At 40.1% G+C, this 26522-nt stretch overlaps 1 protein-coding gene across 3 annotated transcripts in view; it reads right to left on the minus strand.

Annotated features, from left to right (window-relative positions):
- Nucleotides 1-26522, minus strand: part of TPD52L1 (TPD52 like 1) — a 98017-nt gene that overhangs the window by 21295 nt on the left and 50200 nt on the right. For all 3 annotated transcript variants that reach the window (XM_068551245.1, XM_068551244.1, XM_068551246.1), the window contains exons 2-3: nucleotides 15633-15748; nucleotides 6322-6470 (exon numbers count right to left, since the gene is read on the minus strand). In XM_068551245.1, the coding sequence (XP_068407346.1) occupies nucleotides 6322-6470; nucleotides 15633-15748 (265 nt within the window). The remainder of the gene's footprint in view (nucleotides 1-6321; nucleotides 6471-15632; nucleotides 15749-26522) is intronic.

Genomic DNA, 26522 nt, shown 5'->3' on the forward strand with positions numbered 1-26522 from the left:
CAAAAACTATTTAGGCTTCTTTTCTTCCAAAGCTTCCCTAAACACACTATCAAAACATAGATTTACCACTTGAATCTAGAAAAGTAGAACCTACTTCCTGCCTTGTGTGATAAGATGAAAGCCGAAAGGTAAGAAGAATGAACGACCATGTGAGAGATGTGCTACACGGTCTTTTTAAATTAGGTCTTTAATCTTCACTGGCACTTCTGAACCCAATGGTGCCACAACTGGCTCCCCATAAAAAGAGATAATAATCTTTACTGACCATAATAAGCTGGAAGTCTTAGAAGCACGAAAGCAAAGAGTAAATAAATCATAAACTGAGCTTCAATTTTCAAGCACTGTGCATTTTTTTTTAATGCTGAATGTTAGAGTTTTACTCCTCTGTATATAGGATGAAGTTATTAAGCTTTCCGAAAAGATGGAATGGTTTAAATTCCATTCCACAACCTTTTCCCCTTTGTAGACCTACCATTTGTTCTACGATACAACTCAGTGTTTATTGGTGGGCAATTTCACTGGTTAGCAAAGGCTGAACACTCACTAAAATGAAGCATATCAGTTGTAATAGCCCACCACGACATCAAGTTTCCAAATTCCTTTTCCTTCTATTTCCAGAAGAGATTCAATTTCTCCTCCAGTGGTCTCCCCACCTCTTCACCCCAAAGCCGCCCACCTCCCCCATGCTTCCTTGAAGCCTAAAAACATTAAAAAGCTTCAGGATGAGGGTGGGGGGAATTTTTTGTGAGTGTTCTTAGATTCTCTGAAATCAAGGCAAATAAAAAACTATGACAAAAACAACAGCAACGACAAACCCAGGGACACAGATGACCTCTTGACCTACTACTGTATGGTTTTCTTTCTATAAAGGAGATAATTTTAGTCTGTGGTGTAGTTATTCCTACTCCTCTGGTCCTATTCCAATTTGAATCCTACCACAGACTAAAATATGCCAAGATCGTTCATTAACATGTCACAGATTTTCTTTTCATTATAAATCAAACTAAATAGGTCATGATTGCTTAATCAGTATGCAAAGTATTGCCTCTGGGATACCTGCAATACTCTGACAGCTGAAATTCTTTTTAGTGCTTTGAAATCTAATTCTCTCCAATCTAACCTTACCCCAGTTCATCATTCCCCCACATCAAAATTTAATTGTATGAGGTACAGATATTGTTCTAGAATGGGTATCATGGACGCTAAGAGCAGGGATTTAAATATTCAGGGGAAAAATAGATTCTGCTTTTCTGTCCGCCCCCCTCCCAACATATGATTAAGACTTTTCCCTTTCCCTCAGCAGCCAAGAAAAAATGGTGGGAGAAAGATGCTCTCCTGAAATTATGTTGCTGATAGACTCATGCCTCCCTCTTAAGAAAGAGATTTTTTCTTCTTTACAAAGGAAAGTTCACATCATTCCTAAAGGTTAGTGAGTCCATGATCATCTGTATTTATTAACTCATCTCTGAGGAAATCTCATCTAGGTCTGCAGCTTTCAATGCATCAATATGTAGATGACTTTCAAATGTCCATTTCCATCCCTGACTTTTCCTCTGAGTTGCCCTCTCAATATATAAACTTGTTTATCTACTGGACGTCTCAGACTGCGCACGGCCAGAACAGAATTCTTGGGTGTCCCCACCAGACCTGTTTCCTAGAACAGCAAACAGGCCTACAGAGTGTCAGACACGGTTCTGCACTCATTGAATCCTCACTACCTACGATCGGTACTAATACGATCTCATGTCATGGAGGCAGGGGACCCAGATTTCAAACCAGGCAATTGGTTGGAGTGCACAGCCCACCAGCTTAACTACAGTGCTAAACCCCCACTGCTGTAACCAGTCTCAGTATTCACCCAGGAGCCCAAGTCAGAGACCTCAGGTCACACTTGATCCCTCTATTTCCCTCACCGCCCACCCCACCTCCAAATCAGTGGGAAGTCCCATTGGGTCGACCTCCAGATCCTGTCCCCTCTCTGCTCATGACTCTCCATCACGACAACCCGGGCCACTGCAACAGTCTTATAAATGATTTTCTGGTTTCCATTCCGGCCTCTTCACAATCTATATTACACAAACTAAACAGAATGTTCTTTTTAAAAGGTGAATTAGAACAAGTCACTTCCTGCTGCAAATTCTCCAGCGGCATCCAAAGCTCTTGGAATAAACTCCTCACTCCTCCCCTTGGCCTGGGAGGCCCCAGAGGCTCTGACCTCAAGCTCCTCTCACTACACTCCAGACACAGCCCTTTCCTCTGCTTCCTGAAACCTGTAAAGCCAGGTCTTGCCTCAGTGTCCTTGTGGCAATTTTTTCCTCAGCCTGAAAGCTCTTCCCCAGATCCTCACAAGGTCATATCTTTCTGTCATTCAGGTCTCAGCTCAAAGAAACCTCCCAGGACAGGATTTCCCCTGTCAGGGACCCATCAAAGCAGCTTCCACCCTCTCCCGCGAGTCACTCTCTAGTACCTCAACCTATGCGGTCTTCATCATAGCATCCCGACAGATCCTCATTTGTTTGCTGCTCGTTTCCTGCCCTTTTCCCTTCCAACACTCATAGAGATTAGGAACTTTGTCCATCTTGTTGAATCCTGTATCCTGAGGGCTTAGATTAGCCCCTGGGTAATAATGCGTAATAGCAGACACTCACTAACACACTTGTTGGGTAAACAAACTGTCAGGACGCCCCTAACAGCTTTCTATTGGCTGTGGATAAAGAATAACTCTGTTATAAACAGATGCCACAAGTCCCGGCCCCTTCTCCCCACCATCTCAACAAGACTAAGTAATTGGACGGATTTTCCTTAGGAGAAGGAGCCTTCTCTGCCAGCCTTAACCAGCTGTGCCTCCCCCAGGACGCTCCTCCTGCCCCCCGTGGCCCGATTAAACTCCAAATCATCCTTCAGAGTTCTGCTTAAACATCTTACTCAAAAAAGCTTCCCTGAGACCCCAGGCAAGGTTCCATCCCCTGCTTTACGTCCCCTACAATACCCTGGATTTGCCGTTACAACCCTGTCACACTTAGCTTTTAACCGGTTACTTGTAAAAACTTGTAAAATAAACAAAAACAAAACTCTGTTTTCCTGACCACGACTTTAAACTCGATAACCCCAGGGAATAAATCTGTTCTACTCATTCAACAAAAAGCTTGATACTAAGGGTACTGCCTGACTATAAAACCAATTGGTTTTTTCAAACATGGGAAAACCAGGAACTATATATTCTCCAGTGCGCAAAGAGGCTACAAGCCTTCCTTGAACTTGCCTGCTCTAAGTCCATGTCTCAGGAAACCATGACCCATTCCCCTCACTCCCCCCGCCGCCTGCCCTGGCAGACCCAGAACAAACTGGCCACACCCTCTGCTCAGATATTCCCTGCTCCCTCCCTCCTCTCAGCAACAGAAGAGCCAGAATTGCCCTCCCTCCATTGGGTTCTCTTATCCTTGCGGTGTGGTCAGGGAGCCCAAGCAGAAAGATCCTGCCTGGTTCTGACACCCCACAAGGAAGTTCAGATCAAGTGACAAGAAACCCCAGACCTGGATTAAATACAGAGGTCACCAGACCCAGGGAATTAGAGATGGCTCGGCCTCACCCTATCAGGGCCATTAATTGGTATAGGTCACCAAAGTGCAAAGACAAAAAGCAAAACTACTGACAGATAAGCTCATCTAATTTAGTGCCTAAAATCCAGCTATCCTAAATTTTCAGGAGATTGTTCATATGGTGTTGGCGATATATATATTTTAAATTGATAAACATCAGTGTGTAGTTTCTTATATTCTTCCATAATCATCAGGTTGGGGAAGGTTGGTGAACCTCTGGAGAGACACTGATGGGCTCCCTGGCTCCATCCTGCCCTGCTCTGGACTGTGTCCTGACCCTTTCTGGATGAGCCCATGGGGTGCACATGCACAGATGCAGATAGAATTGCTAGGCGCTTAGAGCTGGAGAGAATATTCCCCTTTACATGGAAACTAAGGGAACCACAGTGTGGAGACATCAGGCTCCTCTTAGATCTAACTCCTCATGCAAAGGGCATCTTCACTAAGGTCTTAGATCTTAGTTCTCAGTAACCAGCAGGCAAAGTTGGCCCCCAGCCAAACTGAAATAATTGCTGTCCATCATGGGTACCTTTTCTTACTACCAGGCCTCTCTATGCCTGGGAGAAAAGTACCAGCAAAGAGAAAAATTGTTTCCCACTTAGATACTAGCAATGTAATATCTTTACTTTCCAAGGAGTAATACTAGGGAAAAAAATGCATAACACAAAGACAAAAATTTCTTGATGGTGGAATCTGGGGTCAAGGGATAGGAAGCCTCTGTGGTTTCTCCATCGGCCCCCAGTTCCCAACACACAAAAGGAAGAACAATCACATTATGATGCGGGCACCTTCTTCGCTTTGGCACAAGACCCCCTGGTAAGCAAAATATTTTAAATCATTAGGGACGTACCACAATAGTTAAATATTTCACGTAATTTAAAAAGTAACCCCATGAAAGCATGATTGTAGAATACCCAAACCTATTCTGTACCTTGCCTAATATCAGACAGGAAGATAATGGCAAAGCTGAAAACATTTCTGTTGGTCTAAGTAAGAAAAACTTGCTTCTCCTGTGTTTCTCCTTTACTCTCACATTACTATCAGACTCACAATACTTCTGACATCAGCTATGGGGGGGTTTCCACACACCAAGCAATTCTGTGACACCAGCTGGGCGTTCTACAATTTAACTCAATTCTGACACTATCTACCTGGAGATCGAGTTAGACCCCACAGGTTAAGGGCTCAGTCCCACAAGACTGCTCCCCACTCACCTCACTCCAGATGCCAATCGCAAGTCCAGATCATCACCAGTGCTCCTGACCAGTGGGCTATAAATCAGAGGTTCCCACAACCTCCTCCTTGAGTTCAATTAATTTGCTAGAGTGGCTCACAGAACTCAGGAAAACAGGTTTCTTACTAGGTTACCGATTTATTGTAAAAATGATATGATGAAAGATACAGATGTACAACCAGATGGAAGAGGCATGTGGGGATGGGTACCGAGCTTCCATTCTCTCTCCTGGTACGCCACCCTCCTGGCACCTCCATGTGTTCAGCAACCCTAAAGCTCTCCAAACCCCTTATTTTTGAGATTTCTATGGAGGCTTCATCATGTAGGCATGACAGATCACTTCCAGCTCCTTTTCCCTCTCTAGAGAATGGGAGTGTGGGACTGAGAGTTCCAAGCTTCTAATCATGGCTTGGTCTTTCTGGTGACCAGCCCTCATCCAGGAGTCCACCAAGAGTCGCCTCATTAGAACCAAGGATACTGCTATCACCCAGGAAATTCCAAGGGATCTAGGAAATCTGTGTCAGGAACCAGGGTCAAAATGCAAATGTTAGGGGGCTTCCCTGGTGGCGCAGTGGTTGAGAATCTGCCTGCTAATGCAGGGGACACGGGTTCGAGCCCTGGTCTGGGAAGATCCCACATGCCGCGGAGCAACTGGGCCCGTGAGCCACAACTGCTGAGCCTGTGCTCTGCAACAAGAGAGGCCGCGATAGTGAGAGGCCCGTGCACCACGATGAAGAGTGGCCCCGCTTGCCGCAGCTAGAGAAAGCCCTCGCACAGAAACGAAGACCCAACACAGCCAAAAATAAATAAATAAATTAATTAATTAAAAATGAATAATGCTTAACAAAAAATGCAAATGTTAGAACAAAAGATGCTCCTGGTGCTCTTATCACGTAGGAAATTATAAGGGTTTTGGGAGCTCTGTGCCAGAAACCGGGGGCAGAAACCAATATATTCTATTATTTCATGTGGCCTTAACCCAGTTCTATCATTCCCTAGAGTAGTGGGGATAAAAGCACACCCCCAAACATGAGAGGTACAAGCTTTTCTTTTCATGTTAATGGACAAAAAGTCTGTACAGTTTTTAAAGCTGTCAACCATTTTTGATAGTAACTCAAAATATGCAGTGAATGCCAAGTATTCTGAGGATTTAGAATTTTATGAGAAAACATAAGGAAAAAGTATATATTTAACAAATGTTAAAAAATGTATATATATAATGAAGAGAAAGAACTTTAAACTGTACAACTCCATAAAAGTAGTCTGAGTGAAAACAGAGTGTTGGTGAACAAAGTTTTATTTCATGAAGCTGCTTTATAGAGTCTGTATCATGCAACATATTAATGATTATTCATATTTCCTTATTTTACTTCTGGAGAAAATATTTTTCCCTAGCCACCAGTATGAAATCAGCCTCATGGGAAAAAAAACTGAAGAGGCAAGACAGCAGGCTGAGTGATTTATTTTTAAGAAAAAACGTATACTTACGCAGTAGTAGTCTGCACGTCATGCCAGCTTCTGCTGAAGTTCTGTTTTAATTCATTCATCAAGTTCATGCCGAGTTTTTGTTTTATCTCAACCAGGCGCCTTTCTTTCGCTGATAAAACTTGTCGTAATGTTGTAATTTCGTCTTCTAGCTACAGGTAGGAGGGAAAACGGTGGGGAAAGAGGTCAGACCAGCTGAAACACACACGGGTGCCCTTGGTGCTCCAAAGCAGCCTCTGCGTCCTCTTGTTTACATAGCCTGGTTCATGGCCTTAGCAAACACATCCTGTAGAGAAGACAGTCTAATATTTAAAAATGAAAGTAGATTTTTTTAGCTTTAATGATTCTAAAAGAAATCACTACTCCTTGTAAAAAATTCACTCATACAGCAAAATATAAAGAAAATAAAAATCATGTGTAATCTACTAGGAAATAGCCACTGCTTAATTTTTCGGTTTCTAATCATCCAAACGTTTTCTTAAAATTATACATAGATATAATTTTTGAACAAAAGACTGGTTTTGTAGTCTATGCCTAACAACTTCTTTTAAAGTGTTATTAGTCAGTGTTGTTTATTTTTTGCCAACCACACCTAGCGTACATTGTGGTTTGCCAAGGTGGTGCCTCAGGAGAGAATGAACAAGGGAGGAGAGGATGTATGCAAGGGAGTGATTTGTGTTGATTTTTCTTGTTAACAATTTTAATTGACATGTAATTAACATACAATAAACTGTACACATGTAAAGTGTCCAATCTGTAAGTTTTGATATATGTATACTCCTGTGAAGTCATCGCCTTAATCAACATAGTGAAGAAATCATCACCTCCAAAACTTTTCTAGTTCTTCTTTGTAATTCCTCCCTCCCTTTTCTCTTCCCTCACCCAGGCAGTCACTGATCTTTCTTTCACTGGAGTTTAGTTTGTATTTTCTGGAATTTAATATAAATTGAATTACACAGTATAAACTCATTCTTGCCTGACTTTGTTCACTCAATATAATAATTTGAGATCATTTGATTCATCCATGTTGCTAAATCATCAATGGCTTTTCCTTTTCTCTGCAGAGTAGTACTCCATTGTATGGATATACCACAGTTTGCTTTCTATTCAACTACTGAAGGATATTTGGGTTTGGCTAATGCAAATAAAGCTACTATAAACATTCATGTACAAGTCTTTGTACTGATGTATCTCCTGTTTCCCCTGTGCTAGCAGAAAAGCAAATCTCTTCAGCACCATAAAATTGCTCTTGTACACTATGGAAAACAGTATGGAGATTCTTTTAAAAATTAAAAATAGAACTCTCATATGATCCAGCAATTCCACTTCTGAGGATTTATCCAAAGAAAATTAAAACACTAGCTCAGAAAAGATACATGCACCCCTCCCCTCCATGTTCATTGCAGCATTATTAACAATAGCTAAGATATGGAAATAACCTAAGTGTCCATTGATAGATAAATGGACAAAGAAGATATTTTACATACACACATACACACACACACACACGTACAGAAATATTACTCAGCCATTAAAACAAAGGAAATCTTGCCATTTAAAACATGGATGGACCTCGAGGGCAATATGCTAAGTAAAAGCAGTCAGACAGAGAAAGACAAATACCATATGACTGTATGATCTCATTTATATGTGGAATCTTAAAAAAACCACCAACCCCATAGATAAAGAGAATAGATTGGTGGTTGCCAGAGGCAAGGGAGGGGGGTGGGTGAAATGGGTGAAGGGGATCAAAAGGTATAAACTTCCTGTTATAAAATAAATAAATCATGAAAAAATTGCTCTTGTAAATCTAATTTCTAACAAAGTTCTGTAAAATACTCAGATTTTAGAGAGCATTGCTATATTTTGTGAAAATAATTTTGAATCTCCTTAAAGTCTTTGATTCCAGATATCATACTTTATTCCATTGTCACGCTTTGTAACATATTGCCCTACTTTGTAACATATTGCCCTAGTAATATTGCTTAAATTTACATCTTTCTTTTCTGAAAAATATAAATATTTGTGACTTTCTTTGTGAAGCCAGAAGAGAATCAATAGTACTCCCTTAGTATCCCACAGGCACAGAGGTAAAAAAAAAAAAGTGCCTGACACTTTACGAGATTATTACTTTTTTTAATGGAGATCTGTGTCTCATTTACATTCTAAGTGTCACTCTACTTCTGACCACAAGGAGCGTCACTAACCCTGTCAATCATCTTGCAAATGTGTTCCTTGGGTCACCAGAGACGTAGCTGCTAAAAAACAAATATCAACAATGACAGTTACCTTTGCAAAAATTAGTCCTTTTTATTAGAGCAAGGAAGATTTTACCCCAATGGTGAACAGACAAAAATAGCATTGTAAACCTTCGTATTCACAAAAAATCACTTAAGCAAAACAGGCAGAAATACTGAATCAAGCATCTTAAATAATCTAGTAGAAAAGAACAATATCTTGGAGCTTTTAATATCAGCAAAATGTCCTAGTAATCTAACATTATCCATTTTTTTTATGGTTATGGAACATTTCTTGTATGCTCATGGAAATCTTTCTAAAGTCTTTCTAAAATGAATTTCACCTTCCATAAACATGTTATAATCAATAGCACCCTGTCTTTTCTTGATGAGCAAGAGTCTTCAGGACGCAGACATATACTCATTACTGCAAAAGGAGTGCACCCAGGGACCACCAAAGGGGATCATGTTTTTAGTTTCTCCATTAAATGAGAACACACTGTCATTTTATTTAATTAATTTATTTATGTTTTAATAAATTCATTTATTTATTTTTGGCTGTGTTAGGTCTTCGTTTCTGTGCGAGGGCTTTCTCCAGTTGCGGCGAGCGGGGGCCACTCTTCATCGCGGTGCGCGGGCCTCTCACTATCGCGGCCTCTCTTGTTGCGGAGCACAGGCTCCAGACGCGCAGGCTCAGTTGTTGTGGCTCACGGGCCTAGTTGCTCCGCGGCATGTGGGATCTTCCCAGACCAGGGCTCGAACCCGTGCGCCCTGCATTGGCAGGCAGATTCTCAACTGCTGCACCACCAGGGAAGCCCCACACTGTCATTTTAAAATCAAACCCTTCTATCCTTTTGCTCTCATGTTATATTCCACTTTTCCATCTTTGTCAGTGTGTTCTTCCGCATTTAGTTTGCTGCCTAAGATTTCTCAAGGTTGTATCTCTAGCTCTCTTACCATAGAAAATACGTGGGCTTCATTCCAGCCTTTTATTCTGTACTAGAAAGACCTTTTGGGCTTTCTTTCAGTTTGAGTGACTGAAGTGACTGGGAATCTGGTTTTGTACATGTATCAGGTGTTACTGTAGTTTCCAACTTGTAACAAAATTAATGGGAAGTTTTTTAACTTGCAGAAAGAAATTAAATATGTAGAGAAGAAGAAAGAGCTTTAAACATCTTGGTATTCTCAATCTTATATCTATGGAACCCCAGAAATTTATTCAAAACTATGGGGGACAGTAAGATATTCATTAGTTATTTGGGGGTGGGAGGAGTGGGTATTCACAATTTTCTAATGAAATCCACGATCCCAAAAAGTGATAGAAACATTGAAGTGACCAATTTACCAAACACCATCCTAAAGAAAGATAAAATTCCACACCTAATAATTTTAAAATTGAAGCATACATTAAAAGGCATTTGTAGAGAAAAGACTTCTAATGATGGAAACATGAACTCAGTTACTCAGTTGGGTCTATTGTCAGGTTCTATAATGAAAGTCTCACCATTTCAATAAAATGTAAGGCTCACACTTCTTAAAGCTTTCATTTATTTATCAGTGATCTAAATATATGCCAAAATATCTATTAAGCAAAACCCAGAAGGTGAAAAAACAGATAATCTTAAATTACATTAACATGCAAGACTGAACATGGCCAATCTCATCTCCTTCTGCAGAGCAGAGAGTCCTGACACAGCAGAAAGGCCTTCAATCACAAATGCTTTAAATGACAATCCTGGTGAGATTCATTCACTTATTTGACTAATGAGAATTTTTGGCCTAGTTACACCAGTGGTTCTCAATTTCAGTTTATATAAAAGTCACTCAGAGAGCACATTTAAAATGCAGATTCCAGAAGTAGGCCCCTTTTAGTTCCCTGAGATTCTGATGTCTCAAATTTGGTGAGGCCAGCCTACATATATTTTTTAACAAGCACCCCCAGATATTCTGATGCAGGTAGTACGCAAATTCTACATTGTAAGTACCTCTGCAGCCATATCAAATTTGTTTTGGAATGAGCTGGAGGGCAGGTAAATCATCAATTAAAGTATTTAAGATATCCTTTCCCCTTTAATTTTAAATGAATCATATCTTCACTAGAAACTGATAGTCTGGTTCTTTGGTTTCTTGACCCCTTAGAAGATCTTCTTATAGGATAAATATTTATGCACAAGATTAGATATTTCAACTTGATTACTCAGATATGAATGAATAGGAATGTAAGTGTTGGTGAGGATGTGGAGAAATTGAAACCCTTGTTCATTGCTGGTGGGAATGAAAAATGGTTCAGCCACTGTGGAAAACAGTCTCTCAGTTTCTCAAAAAGTTAAACATGGAATTACCATAAGACACAGCACTCCTGCTCCTAGGCATATTCTCCAAAGAATTGAGAACAGGTACTCAAACAAATACATGTATATGCATGCTCAAAACAGCACTACTCACAATAGCCAAAAGGTGAAAACAACCCAAATATTCATCAAAGGATGAATGGATAAACAAATTGCAGTATATACATAAAATGGAATATTATTCAGTGGTAAAAATGAATGAAGTACTGATATAAGCTACAACACAGGTGAACCTCAAAAACACTAGGCTAAGTGAAATAAAGCCAGCCACAAAAGGTCACATATTGTATGATTCCATTTACATGAAATACCTAGCTAAATCCATAGAGACAGAACGCAGGCTGATGGCTGCAGAGAAGAAAGAGAAATGGGAAGCAACTGCTTAGTGGGTATGCGGTTCCCTTTTGGGACGATTAAAATGTTTTGGGGCTGGACAGAGGTGGTAGTTACACAACACTGTAAGTTTCTAAATGCCATTGAATGGCTCAATTTAAAATAGTTAATTTTATGTTATGCCAATTTATTGCAATAAAAAATGAAAAAATTTATAAATTAAGTAATGAGTTAGTTTCAATATGAAATTTATATTAGAATATTGAAAACTTACTTTTCTATTTAATCTGCTATATTACATAAAATATCTAACTTAAATCCAGAAAAAGAAATACTTTCATAAACTATTAAGTATCAGTATGATGTTTAGGAGTAAGAGCATTTGGTCTCTTGTACACACTGCTTCAAGTCCTGTCACTTCTCCTGGTTACTCCTGCCTTGGCTAAGAATATGGGAGAATTAAAATTAAAATGCAAATAATATCTGGGAGGGTGTGACAGGCCATGGGGTGCCCAGACATTTGGTCAAACATTATTCTGGGTGTGTCTGTGAGGGTTAGTCTGCATGAGATTAACATTTGAATTGGTAGACTGAGTAAAGCAGAGTGCTCTCCCAAAGTGGGTGGGCCTCATCTAATCAGTTGAAGACCTATATAGAACAAAAAGGCTGACCCTCCCTTGAGTAAAAGGGAACTCTATCTGCCTGTCTGCTTTTGAGCTGGGCCACTGTTTTATCTTGTTGTTGTTGTTTGTTTTTTTGTTTTTTCAGATTCAAACTGTAACATTGGCTCTTCCTAGGCCTTCAGACTGGAGCTACACAATCAGTTCCCCTGAGTCTCCAGCTTGCTGACTGTAGATCTTGAGACTTGCCAGCCTCCAGAATCACAACAGCTAATTCCTTACAATAAATCTCTTTCTATATACATATATATATATCCTACTGGTTCTGCTTCTCTGGAGAACCCTGATTAACACAGAGGGGTGTTACAATAAGACAGTATTGGTTGTAAAGACTTTAGTTGTTCACTAGCTCAGTCCAGAAAAAATGAAAGTCTTGAAGGAAAAAAACTGAGAGAGGAAGGAAGAGCTTAGGGCACTTCTTTGTAAAGGCTAAGAGACGGGTGGCTTGAGGGCACTGTGCTTTTCTTGGGGAACGACACACTGAGCAACAGCCATTGCCTACTTGATAATGCTGTCTGGTATTTTTCCTACTCTTATTAATGCTCATTTTTCTTGAGTCATTTTATCTAGGGGACATTGGCAGTACTTGATTGTTATATAATCATAAATTTACAGTTCTAATGCCAACACTTCATCCTTTTCAAAAGGCAAGCCACATTATAGAATACTGAGCATCAAATGCAGCTTAGCGAAACGAAAGTGGGAGTGGGATGTTAGTAGCACAGAAGTATTGAGCAAGTTTATTTAAAAAGGGAGAAAGGAAAAAATAATCCACAGAATAGATGCATAAAAACCTCAGAAAAGATGTTAGGAGCAGCTGGTAATAAGACTAATGAGAACAAATATGTGAAACAAAATAGTATTTCTTTATATATTGACAAGACTTGGAAAAAAAAATTCTTCTTCCAGTATTCACAAATATAAATGTTTGTTGGCGCTATGATTCAAGTTAATTATAAATCTTAATTGCGCACCTTCTGTGCACAAATCACTGCACCAGATCAGAAGTGATATTGGCCCCGCACTGAAGGAACTTTTAAAAACACACATATTGCATGAACATAATAACAAACTCGAGACTGAACTGTGTTAACGACAGATTCCTCTTTTAAGGTGCAGACCTCGGCTAAGATGTATCCCCTTGGACAATACCGGCTCATTTTATGTCTCTCCCCACAAGGACAGGTCTTCCTTCTGCCAGCACTTGGTAAGCACAACAACGTGCCGGCTGTGTGGCTGAATGGGGTTACAGGCTCGCCTGAAGTCTAAGGGCGTCCTCATGGGAATATAGACCACAGAACAGTGCAGGGTAAAGCAGTGGGGCGGGGATCCAACACAGCCAGCAAACAGTGGGAGAAACTGAGGAAACGAGGGAGAGGAGTGTACAGAAGAGGAGAGCGGGTGCCTGGCACACCCCGAGACCCCTCTAAGCAAAGCAATCAGACGTAAGAAGTCCCCCTACACAAAGCTCTTGCTTTGGATCACGGCCACAACTTACCGCCTGATTCAAAAGCAGTCTAATAGGCTGACCTGTGAGGTGTCCTGTTACCCAAGTGGCTAACAGACCCAGTAGGATCTTCCCTCAAACAGAGAGGGGTTGCTTATGACCAGGGGCCCCAGAGGAGTATCTGTGGAGAATTGAGGCAGAGAAGCTGAGCTATCTGCACGATGTCTCAGTTCTTCATAGGGCCAGCCGTGGGACTGCTGAGATGCCCTTGATGCAATTAAACCCTAGCATTTAAGGTAATCTGAATGCATGTGTGATCTGAAAGAACCTAATTTGTGGTGTGTGTGTGTGTGTGCGCGCGCACGTACGCTGTGAAAGGGCAGAGAAAGTGGATTTAAGAAAAGAATGAGCAGAAAGCAGAGGTGGCCTGAGATGGAGGGAGAAGAAATGGAAATGTGAAGATGAAAAACAGCAAAGATCCCCTCCTTTGCTTTTTGCTGGGCCTGAGGCAAACAGCTGTGCCCAGTGCCCCTGGGGGTTACACTGCTACCTTTGGCAAGACGTGGTGCTTCTCCATCCCTGAGGAATCCAGAAATAAGAGACAAGAAGCGTGGAGGCTAATGCATCCTAAAGGATGAAAACACCAATCCTGGTAACATGAAAAAGTAACAAGGAGTCTGGTGTTACTTTCAGAAGTCAGCCTCAGAAACTCTTAGGAATGAGACACACTGGAGGGTCATTAATGTGGCCAAATGAGACAAGAATGTGTGAAAACACTGGTTTTTTATATTCACGGGGGCATCCATTGAGAACCAAGGCTTACTGTTTCTTGATTATAAACATAATACTTGCTCATTGTTGAAAGTTTAGAAAATACGGCATGCAGGCACACAAAAAACACAGATGTATGTATGTGCGTGTGTGTGTGTGTGTGTGTGTATATATATATATCCCAGTAATCCCAGAACTGAGAAAAATCAAGTCATTTTATAAAAGTTGGTCTGTTACAGAGGTTGTGTATGAACTTAAACTTGGATGATAACAGTGAAGGAGTTAAATTTCAGCTCAGAATCAGTTAGCTGATGCCAGTCTGCAGAATATAACTTTTGGCAACACAATTGACAGGAACAAGTCATAATCCAGGATTCCAGGCCTTAAGAAAACGTGGAGCTCAGATATTCTCTGTTTAGGTTGACTTTGGTCCGTGCACTCTGGTAGGTGTGGCCAATCTGAAATAAACGAGGTAGTTCTGGATCAGTGGCCACAGACAGATCCAGCTCAAGAACCAGGCTATTTGATCTGAGGCACTGTCCTTACTAAAATAATTTCTGCTGTACTAGAAGAACAAGCTGCTCTTTCATTTTATCATGAGGTTATTGTAGGGTGTGTCTTATGAAAGCACCTGAAATGTCTTTAGTATTATTATGAGCTGTCATAAACACACACTATCAGAACCTTAGAGCTTGGAGAGTCTGGGGTGGACACAGCGGGGTGAAGGTAAGGTGAAGCTTAATTTAAAGCTGTGTCTCCAGCCTGTAGAAGAGGCCAGAGGAAGAAGACAAGCTTTGTTCCAGCTGGACCAGGAGCTTCCTCCCCTCTGAGCCAGGGATTCAGATGGGGAGGAATGCTGGCCTCTTCCCCTCTTGCCCTACTGCTTCTTCTACTTGAGAAGCTCCCTTCTCCTGCCCTTTCCTCCTACAATGTAAATGCTCCCTAGCAAAGTATTTAAGAGGTAGCTAAGTGTCTGTAGTGGGTGCTACAAACAAATGGCTTGAACAAAGAGTTGTCTTCATGACAAGCCAGGCACCCTCCTCATCTCTAGGTCAAGATGCCCACGGCAACTACACAAGCTCTAATGAAGCCTAAAGAAAGCATTTGTTGAGCTAAGCTGCTGACCTAAATCAACAACTGCTCTTCAAAGGCAGCTTGCGCCTGTACCAAGGTCTTGAAGGAATCCATAAGGTTTGTAAGTGATTTATTGTCCCCATAGCATTGTGATACTAAGGAGAGTAAGAGGTGCATATTTACAACTAATCATTGTTGCTTAAGCAGCATAACCGTTTGTTTTCTTATGGCCACCAATGGATAATGGACAATTAGCATTACAAAAATACCTCAGAAAAATGAATTATCTTACAATATATCACTTATTAAATCTTATTAAATGAAAGACAACATAGTTGTAATATGCAACTTATATCAACTAACAATAATTCTCAGGATTTGGAGATAGACATAGCAGCAATAAGAAGATTACTAAACATACCTGAACTAGTTCTGCCTTTAACTCCTCTTTTTCCTCCTCAGAGAGCATGCTAGGGAAGTCAGCACTGGCTACTGTATCTTCATCTCTTCCTTGCAGTGGTTCAGTCTCCAACAAACCTTTAGGCAAGATTGGCAAAGCATAACGCAATTTAAAAAATGAATTTAGCCAAATTCTACTTCCATGGTCTGAAGAGCTAGATACTCTGACTGACTCTCCCATTGAAAAATAACTAAAAATTCCAGAAGAAAGAAATCCTTCTAAATGTGTCATGAGCTGCCAAGAAAGTAGACTAAGAATCCCAAAAACTAAGTGAAAGTGGGAAGTTGAGATGTAAACAAAACAAGTCTTCATTAATTCTACATTTACCACCCAGATGAATCCCAGCCTCGGTTTTTACTGTCCCATGGGATGCAGGGGGCAGAAGACAAAGCCCAGGGCCACCGAGGGAGAGGAGGTTATGGTGAGACCCCTCCATAAATCCTCCTGCCCACAGGGCTACACCCTGAGAGTAAGGTGACCTGGAAGTAAATACCCTCACTCCCCACAGGCATCTGCAAGGCAAATTGCCTGCCTTGACACCCAGCATGAAATGGACAGGGCAAAAGGGCTTCCCCTGAGAATTCGCAACCTCCCAGGTGGTCCAAAAGAAACTCGAGATAAGAGAGTATTAAAACTTTTTTCCACTTCGATGTGGAAATATGCAGATATGGAACCTGGAGCAGCTGCAGCCGTGAGGAAGTATTGTGGCCACACTGACTCTGTCAGAGGGAGGTGGGAAGTGCCTGGACAATGCAAACACACATGTCCTCTGTAAACAGGCGCACATACATACGGAAGCTTTATTTATGGCATGAATTATGACAGGGCTGGCATTTATACATCTCTGGAAAAAGGGAGGTCTTTTAATAAATTGTCCTGGAACAAATAGTTATCCATATAGTAAAAATAAAATTGGACACCTTGACACCATTCACAGAGATTAAATTATAAATATTTTAGAAGACAATATGGGACTTTATATTTATGAACCTCTGGGTAGGAAGGGATTTCTTGAGACACAAAAAAAGGGCAAATCATGAAAGAAAGGACGGATAAGATTGAGAATGAGTTATCACTTCACACCTGTCGGAACGGCTATTGTCAAAAAGACCACAAGTAACAAATGCTGGTGAGGCGAAAAGGGAACACTTGTGCACTGTTGGTGGGAATACAAATTGGTGCAGCCGTTATGGAAATAGTACGGAGGTTCCTCAAAAAACCAAAAATAGAACTACTGTATGATCCATCAATTTCACTTCTGGGTGTTTACCCAAAGAAAACAAAAACACTGACTTGAAAGATATAGGCACCCCAATGTTCATAGCAGCATAATTTACAATAACAAAGATTTGGAAGCAACCTAAGCGTCCATCAACAGATGAATGGATAAAGAAGACATGGCATATATATATATATATATATATATATATATATATATATATATATACACACACACAGACACACACACACACACACACACATGCAATGGAACAGTAGTCATATAAAAGAATGAAATTCTGCTATTTGCAAAAATGTGGAGGGACCTAGAGGGTATTATGCTTAGTGAAATAAGTCAGACAGAGAAAGACAAATACTGTTTGCTGTAACTTATATGTGGAACATAAAAAAATAAAACAAACAAATAAAACAGAAACAGCTCACAGATATAGAGAACAAACTAGTCATTACCAGTGGGAAGAAGGATGGAGGAGGGAAAAGATAGGGGTAGAGGATTAAAAGAGACAAACTACTATATAAAATAAATGAGATACAAGGATATATTGTACAGCACAGGGAATATAGGCAATATTTTTAGAATAACTTTAAATGCAGTATAATCTATCAAAATACTGAATCACTGTATTGTACATCTGAAACTAATATAATATTATAAATCAACTCAATCAAAAAATAAGAATGTTTCTTCATCAAAAACACTAACTGTGTGGAAAATAAAAAGACAAGCCACTAATGGAAGAAGATATCTCCCAGATGTATAACTAGCAAGATTAGTTCCCAGAATAAACAGAATTCCTACCAACCCACATAAACAATGGAAATAACCCAATAGAAACATGGGCCAAAAAACCCAAACAGATTCATTACAGGGAGAAATCACAAGTGGTTAATAAATCCAGAATAACATGCTCAACCTCATTGATATTCCGGGAAATACAAGTTAAAACATTTCATACCCACTGGATTAGCAAAAAGTTAAAAGTTTGATGATATTAATAAAAGTTGATGACTATGTAGAGGATGGAAACTCTGATACACTGCTTGCAAAAACATAAATAGATACAAATAACTTGAAAAAAATTTATCATTACCTAGTAAAGTTGAACATTCACACACCCTACAATCCAGCATTCCACACCTGTGGATATACCCAAGACACTCATACATCAGTACCTGAGGTCATTAATAAGAACTTTCATGGTAGCAAAAAACTGTAAATCAGCAAAAGTCTATCAACAGGAGGATATATAAGCACACTGTGGTCATTTACACCAAGACAACTCGACCTAGTGAGATGAGTGAGCTACAGCCATGAACGCCACATGGATGAAACGCAGAAACAAGACACTGAGTGAAAAACACAAGTTGCAGAAGAATAATAAAGTATAATTGCACTTATATGAAGTCCCCAAACACACAAACTAAATAAAATACTGTTTAGGAATAAAAGTAAAAAGACAAGCAAGGCTATGGTAAAAAATTCAGGACCATGGTTTTCTCTGAGGAGTAGGGGAGACCAGTTTCAATGCTAAGTATTTATTTTTCATGAGTAATACCTGTTCGTTGTAAAAGATAATAAAATAAAATGACCCATTTGTCATTAAAATTACTATTAATCACACTACCCAGAAATAATGATCATTTTGTCCATCCTTTCTGGTATTTCTTCTATGCATTTGTTTATATTTTCTTGTATATACTTATATGCATTTACTGTTGTGAATTTATTTTTTCAATAGGATAACATGAATATCCTTTATGTCTAAAAACACATATTTACCTTTATTTATTTTTATGCTTGTACAGTATTTTGTCTCACGTACGACTGATAATTTATCCTGTTTATTGGGGAACTGCAGTGAACATCTCCTTGCCAAGTCATTAGGCAAAATCTTGATGATTTCCTACACACTGGGTCACAGAGGCAAAGGCCATGGACATTTTGAAACCTTCTGCCTAGTTATCCCCCCGAAAGGTGGTGCCAGTTTTATGCAAACATCAGCAACCTAGGACAATATCTCTAGATTCTCGGTACAAGAATGTTAAGTAGGTCATTTAAAAGGTTTTAAACACTGTCATTTATTTCTGCTGGTAAATATTTATGTTTACATGTGGCCAATATATTTTTAGTCAGTGTTCTAGGATAACTGTAAATCAGGAATCAGCAGTAATTCCAAGCACAGTTTTAAGAGATGGGCCCAGAAGGTAAGCTGCCCGCCTGCACTGGGGGCTGGGGAAGAGCCATAGGAGGAACCTGTAAGACACTCTGGTCTTCTCCCCAACTCAGCCTGGCCCAGGAACTCAGCAGATACTGCTCAAACTTAGCCAGAACCTAAATTCTCCATCTTCTCCTTTCTTGACAGTATGAGAGGACATGTACCAGGGAACAGACAATAGTTCCAGGCACTTAGACTTTTCAAGACATCAAACATCTTTAGTATCTTCCTATAGTCTAGGAAGATTCGAAATCCATTTTAATTGCTGATATGTGAATTGGGAAACTTCTAGCAAATTTAGGGAAGGACAGACCTCCCCTTATCCAGCAGGTAGCTTCTACTTTTCAGGGGGAAGGGATATAAATCTTATAAAGTGAGATATTTCCTGCGCTGGCCTTCAGCTCTGATCTGTCACACATGCCACGCCTCAGAGACATCAAGAATCTCAAAGTTACTCCCCCAGAAAGCAGCCATTCAGGAAATCTGCCTGGAGCCCAGAAGCTGCTAGTTAGGTCAGGTCTAATTAGACCAGCTACCTTCTTTACTCTTATCTTTGAAATAAATGCCAGTTCCCCATCATTTTTTTGACTCACTGGGTTAGGGAAGTAGCAATCACTCATGAGGTCAAAGGATAATTCCAGAATCAAGGAGTAGGGGAAAAAAGGAGTTCGATTTTAAAAAGTGATTAAACAGTGAAAGAGTCAAAATCAGAAAGAAAAAAAAAGCAAATAGGAAGAGATACCAAGTGACAGATGATAATGTGAGAAGGGCAGTAAAATGAGTATAAAATAACCTAGTTACTGTGGAAGAAGATATGAGAGAAGATTAAAAACATATTTTTAATAAAAGCAATAATTAGTGGGCAAAACTGTTCAAGAAGCACAATTTTTAGCAGGTACCAATACATTATGAATTTTGTTCTCTTTTCCAAATGTGCAGACTACGCCACCTTTATCTGGCATAGAAGAAAGAGCACTACAACAGGAGTCGGGACACTTGGAATTCTGCCTACCTGTGGGCTTGCCACTAACCAGCAGAGGACACTTGACCTCAATTATCTCATCTGTAAAATGGGTACCTTACAGGATTGTTGTTAAGATTAAATGATGTTAAATCAGATAAGATATGTGAAAATGTTTAAATTTCCATACAAACCTCAGCAACATATTGGTAAAATTTTGGGGTGACAGTTTTTAAAAGTACTAATGGGCTATATTCTCTTTTGTGTTTTAGCCTCTCCAAGATCTAGTATTTTCCTAGCTGGTCTAAGGCATCCATCTGTCTGAGGTAGAGAAAGGAGCAAAAGGAACACAAAGATTAATATTTAGATTTTTGGCATTTGAAATTGGATTGGCCAGGAAGACAACAGTTTTGCAAAATGGGCAATATTCTTAGGAGGGGATGTTCTCCACATCTTTGTTTCCCTCTTTGTACATCAGAAGCCAAGACCAGGACATCCAGGCCAGGAAGTTCCCCTTAGGTACACAGTGCATGAGGACTTACCAAGGATGCATGTGCCTCCTGCTCTGTGCCGGGGAGCAGGCGGGAAGAGGGAAGGGAGGAAGAAGGAGAGGAGCTGTGAGGCATGGATGTCCAATCTTTCACTTTGGGTTTCGGCCCAGAAAGATTTATAGAGGAACCTGCTGGAGGTTCTGTTTGCTTCTCCAGACCCACCCTCTATCCTCTTCCACTCTGCTCTGTGCCCGGGAGACTGGCCTAAGGATTACGCCAACATGGTTCCCTCACCCTTCTGCCTCCTTTCTGCATTGGCCATCAGAGCCCCAGCGGGACCCTGCGGGGCAGAAGAAAGGGGCAGGGACTGCCTCTCTCCCTGCCAGGCTGCACTGTGCAGCTTTATTTTTCCACCACCAAAGACCACAGCTTCTGTTGGGTAGTTTTCTTCTACAGCTCAGCTCTTGTCAAGTTCCTAGAACCCCGCCCTGTCCTCCAGCCTAGGGATTGTATTGACTTCCCCCTATTGCTCTGAGGAGCTTCAACACCCCTGTTGGTTTCCCTTAATTCTTCCTATCTTTCTAATAGTCCCTTCATGAAACTCTTGAATCAGGCACCCCTTTTGAGCATGTCATCCATTTACTTCTTTCCTAGTCCCTGACTGATAGAGGAAGCCTGCACCACTCTCATCTGGAGGGCAGTGGTTGCTCCAGAGAAAAATATCTTTCAGGCTGTCCTGCACCAACCTGGAGCACAGCCACTTCCCTATCAACAGGTGCTGGGAGGCTGGGCATCTTGGCCCTTGGTGTTTAGTTCCCCAGTTCACTCTTCTGCAGTCAGTTAACCACGTGTGGGATCCAGAACTCCCCTTAGCACTTAGGGAGAAACCTGCTGCCTTGGCAAAGGGTTGGTGCCCCTGCAGCAGGAGCGGAGGTTACTGGCCCTGGCCAGAGGTCTGGGTGGAGGGGGTGGAGAAATCAGCCATCAAGAGCCAAAGTGAAGCTGAATCAGCTTGGAAAAGTTACTGGGCCCAGACTCAGGTAAGGAAGACAAGATCACAAGTAATATCTGCAGAAAACGTCAGCATCGGAAGACTTCATGGTCCCAGAGGCCCAAAGAGCCAGAGAAGAAGCCAAGGCACTACATGGGCCCTTCCTGCTTCCATATACCAGACATCCCCTTAGCTGGGACAAGGAAAAGGGGAGCTGAAAAAGGAGAATTCTGAGCTAGAGGGTAATTTTACTAAGGAATTGATTATTATACAAGGGGCTTTAAAAATGACTGTATTGGAATGGACTAAAGCAATTTTTTCTTCCCCACTATCCAAAGCCCAAGGGTAGTAGAGGTATAGGTATAGATCAGGTATGGAGCACATGTGCACCAAGATGTAGTGTGAATAAATCTTGCAAACCTGCTGTGGAGTATTTTGTACTTCAAGATGCCCATTTTACTTTCATTAGTACATGCAACAAAATATATAGACTTGTCTTAATAAAAGTAACAAATATTCACAGGAATGACTCTACTGCAGGAACTGTGCTTCTGCATTGGCCGGGTGACATCCTGGGGAAGCAGGTAGGTCTTTAAATACTCGTCAAATGCTACCATCCGCCTGCTTTCACTATACCTACAATGACCCAGTGATGACTCATTTAAGTCCCACATATGGGACTAAATGATACAACAAACTGAACCAGATCCAACTGAGAAGTCACTGTGGGCCGGTCTCAGCCTTTGCTAATGGGGACCTTCACTCATGGGACCTGGGTTCAGAGTCTGGCTCAGTTACAAGTCGCTGTGTTCTAACTTAGGTTAGTCTGAGTCCTAAGCCTATGCCTTTCCCTGGCTTACAACCATCTGCAGAATAGTAAACAAAATGCTGCTGAGTACAAATCAAGAGTGAACTTTGGATTAAAGTGCCTCCCCTCCAACCTTGAAATGAAATCACCTATTGGCATCAACATACTTGAATGCATCCTGTCAAGCACTCCCCTGGGTTAGGCTGTGGCTTCATGCACATGACTGAAACAGTACAGATAGCTATGAGGTAAAATGATTATGAACTGTGATTTCAGATGAGTGACCATACCCTGAATTGTTGGCAAATATATAAAACTTACAGAATTTCTTTTAAATAACAAAAGAATCTTGCATGTATGTGCACCATATTCAGGAATTAAGAAATAAATCCAGCGAAGGAAGTGCATATTTTCAAAAAGAATACAAAGTTATCCTAGGACTTAATTTAAAAAAAATTCAATAAAATAGCTTAAATGAAAATTCACCATGTTTTAAATAATAAATTTACAACTGTAATATTTATTACTTAATTATATTTTCTTCATGATGTTTGGTAAAAATAGCTTCAGGCATTCTTTTAACATAAAACTTCAAAATATCTCCATTTATTCCCTAAGGGAAAAGCTATTGAGCTAATCTCATTATTGTTGGATTTATGATTATCTCTGAGTACACACACAAAAAGCTAATACCTGTTAATTTGAGGAGGGTAGAAATTAAAGCTATAAAACAAATTTATTTATTAGAATCCCTTCTGCACATCTACTAAATCTTCCACACAAAAAACCAAAATATTATTTCTTACGCACCTCCCTTCTTGAACTGCTTTTCATTCATTTACCAGAAACTCATATCTAGCCTATTGTTGAATCACACGTAGAGCAGATAGGGCTTTGAATGCTTTTCCTTGCTGCCCTGTAGTTTTGGCAGAGGGCTCAAATGCTAAGAACAATATAATGAGAGCTTTACACCCCCACATCCTAAAAGCAAGGCTGGAACCCTAATGCAGGACATGCCAGTGGGATAACCTATCTCCAGCCTTTGAGAGAGGGGGTGACACATAAACCCCAGCTGCCACCTATGGCAGTCTGTAGCTTTAATATATGCAGGGTCTCCCACTGTTGAGCACTGGGAAGAGTCCACGGTGGGCTTTCATCTCCCAAACCCTCTCATATAGGAGTTGCTCAACTAATATTTGTTGAGTTAATCCCCTAGAATAGAAAATCAAGCTATCAACTCTTCTTTTTTTAAAAACATTGAAGTATTGTTGATTTACAATGTTGTGTAAAGTGATTCAATTATACATATATATGTCTATATATTCTTTTTCATATTCTTTTCCATTATGGTTTATTATAGGATATTGAATATAGTTCCCTGTGCAATACAGTAGGATCTTGTGGTTTATCTATTTTATATATAGTAGTTTGTATCTGCTAATCTCAAACTCCTATTTTATCCCTCCCCCAATCCCTTTCCCCTTTGGTAACCATAGGCTTGTTTTCTATGTCTTACCAAGTCTTCTTGATGCCCTTTCCGTATCTTTTCATCATCTATCATATCTGTCTATCCTTTTGAATTTTCATTGCTATGACACAGTACTGCTTGCTGTGCATACTGCTTGCTGTGATTTAGGGCTTTTGTCACTACACACTCAAAATTATTTAAATCTTAGCTAAATTTTACCTCCTTGCTTGCAGTCTCTTTCTCCATCACCCAATCTACACAACACTCAAATGAATATTTTGAACACATGACCTTCATCATGTTAAAACCCAGTTGCAAAAACATTACATGGATGGAATGGAATTGCTTCTAGCCTAAATTTGAAAATTCTTACACTAGCATTCAAAACCTTCCACGGCTGGCTACAAGTGGTGATTCCAACTAGCCTGCCTGTGATTCTCCCGCCAAGGCCTCAAAACCCACTAGGCTGTCATATGCAGCGTTCCTCACTCATGTTCTATTCATTCTTATGTTTTTGTGCCACTCCATCTCTCTCGAAAGCCTCTCTCCCCTTCCTCCTCAGTTTCTCTTCTAAGAATCCTACCAAGTTGCCAACAACACTAGAATAACAAGTTAACATGTCGTGTGCCTTAAATTGATCTAAAATGGCTTTTTTGCTTTCTCTATGTACTACAATGTACATTACTCTCTATATTATGATATACATTATTCTATATATTACTACTAAATAATGTATAGAGTAAAAGCTACATTACGACTTGCATTTCATAAATTGCACTAATACACATAATACTATATATTACTATATAGTTAAACAAGTTTATGAAGAAAATATTTCAGACACTGTCCTGTAAAATTTTATTGTCCTTCTTAAAATATAAGGAACACATGAGTCACCACTACTAATAGCATTATTTTCTAAAGCTTTGGTGTCATTTAATAATGTAGCTAAAAAAGATCATCTCTGTAATGCTCAGCCTGAGAGTGTACTAATCAGTTGAATAAAGACTTTATGCTTTTTACTAAGTATTTTATCTAAAGATGCTTCTGAGATTGTAGACGACTAAATTAAATTCTTACACTCCATCTTTCCCCCTTTTTTTTAAAATATGTTGTTTAGGTAATAATCCACATAGTTAGATGCTGGTTAAAATAGACTCTACTCTCTAAAGAAAAATTTGTGACTGACCAAAACCTAACGTTGGCTAAAGATGGAAGTGACATGCTATTAACAGATAGAGATAAACAAATATATGGAAATATTTCCTTCCATTTCTCATTTACCCATATGTACAAGGTAACTGTCTTCTGACTGTAAGAGGAAACACACCTTTGATATAAAATTTTTAGGTGCATTGTGTATTGATGAGGTCACCAAAATTCAATAGGATACTAAAGTTAGCAGAAAGTATATGGCACGCAAGAGTTAAATAAGTACTGCACAGCCCTGAAGGGCAGGCCATCTTCAAGGAGCTCAAATCAATCAGGGATGCACATAAACCTAAATTATCATTTCTGTGACTAAGGTCTGACCAGGACTCTTACCTACCGTCAGGGATAAGAATCCCAGACAGTCTCAACTGGCCCCATTTACCCAAGGCTTCCCTGGGCTCATGCCTAACCCACGCCTTTAGGGTGCTCCTGAAGGCACTGAGAGCTGTGGAAATTTGAGGGATGGAGAAGCCCTGCTCCCCTATGGTTACAGTGGCACTGCCCAGGCCCATGGGAGTGGCTTGCTTTGTGGCATCATTTTACTGGGCTAACTACAGAAAATGTCCTTGCATTAAGACATGGCTTCAATTATTGTGAAAGACCAGCTGGCCATTCAGGCTGGGATCCCTAGGTTGGCTGCATCTTTGAGAGATGTCATATTCTGTGGTCTGTTAGGCCCAGATATTTTATTTCACTACTTCACATTGTGGTAATCAGCCTCTTAGAGGATAGTTTCCACTAACAAATCTTCTGGGAGACTGATTTGCCAAGAAGACCAAATTTCTTTCGGGAAATTCTGTGCTCTTTACTTTCTCAGAACAAAATCTACTAGAGAAACCAAATGAACAGCAAAAGATTATTTCGTAAGCATTGGGAAGAATAAGGAGAGTTTGATGACTTCAAGATATTTATCACTTAGGCTATATTTTAACCACACAATTCATTGTCTTTCTCCTCCTTCAGATTATGAGGTACTTTATACACTCTTAATATGAGGTTCTCCATAAATATCAATATTTGTGGACTAATTTAATTAGCTCTCATGACCTTACATATGTACTGTTCAAATGCCTATAAATTAAATCTGATATTCAGTCAGGGGAGCATCTGTCTTTTTGCAGTGTTGAAGACAAAATGATCAAGACTTACCACCAATGCAGTGGCCATTGACAGAAGTAGTAAATAACGCAGCAGAGAAGTAACAATCAGCACACATCAATATATCAGCTGTCCTGGCACCATCACTACATTGTTGTTACTGCATCTAGTCCCTTCAAGAACGACATTAAGCCAGAGGCTAGCTTTCATTCTATCAATGTTCTGCCTGAGTTTATACCTTTATATTCCCCAATAAAACAATTCTAAGTTTCTACTTCCTTGATACAAGTAAGTAAAGGGATAAAGTTTAAGAGGAACTAGGATCCTCAAGACATGATGGGTGTCCCTAGAACATTAACTCCATTTG

This window comes from Eschrichtius robustus, chromosome 9 (assembly GCF_028021215.1).
Source record: "Eschrichtius robustus isolate mEscRob2 chromosome 9, mEscRob2.pri, whole genome shotgun sequence".
NCBI lineage: Eukaryota > Metazoa > Chordata > Mammalia > Artiodactyla > Eschrichtiidae > Eschrichtius > Eschrichtius robustus.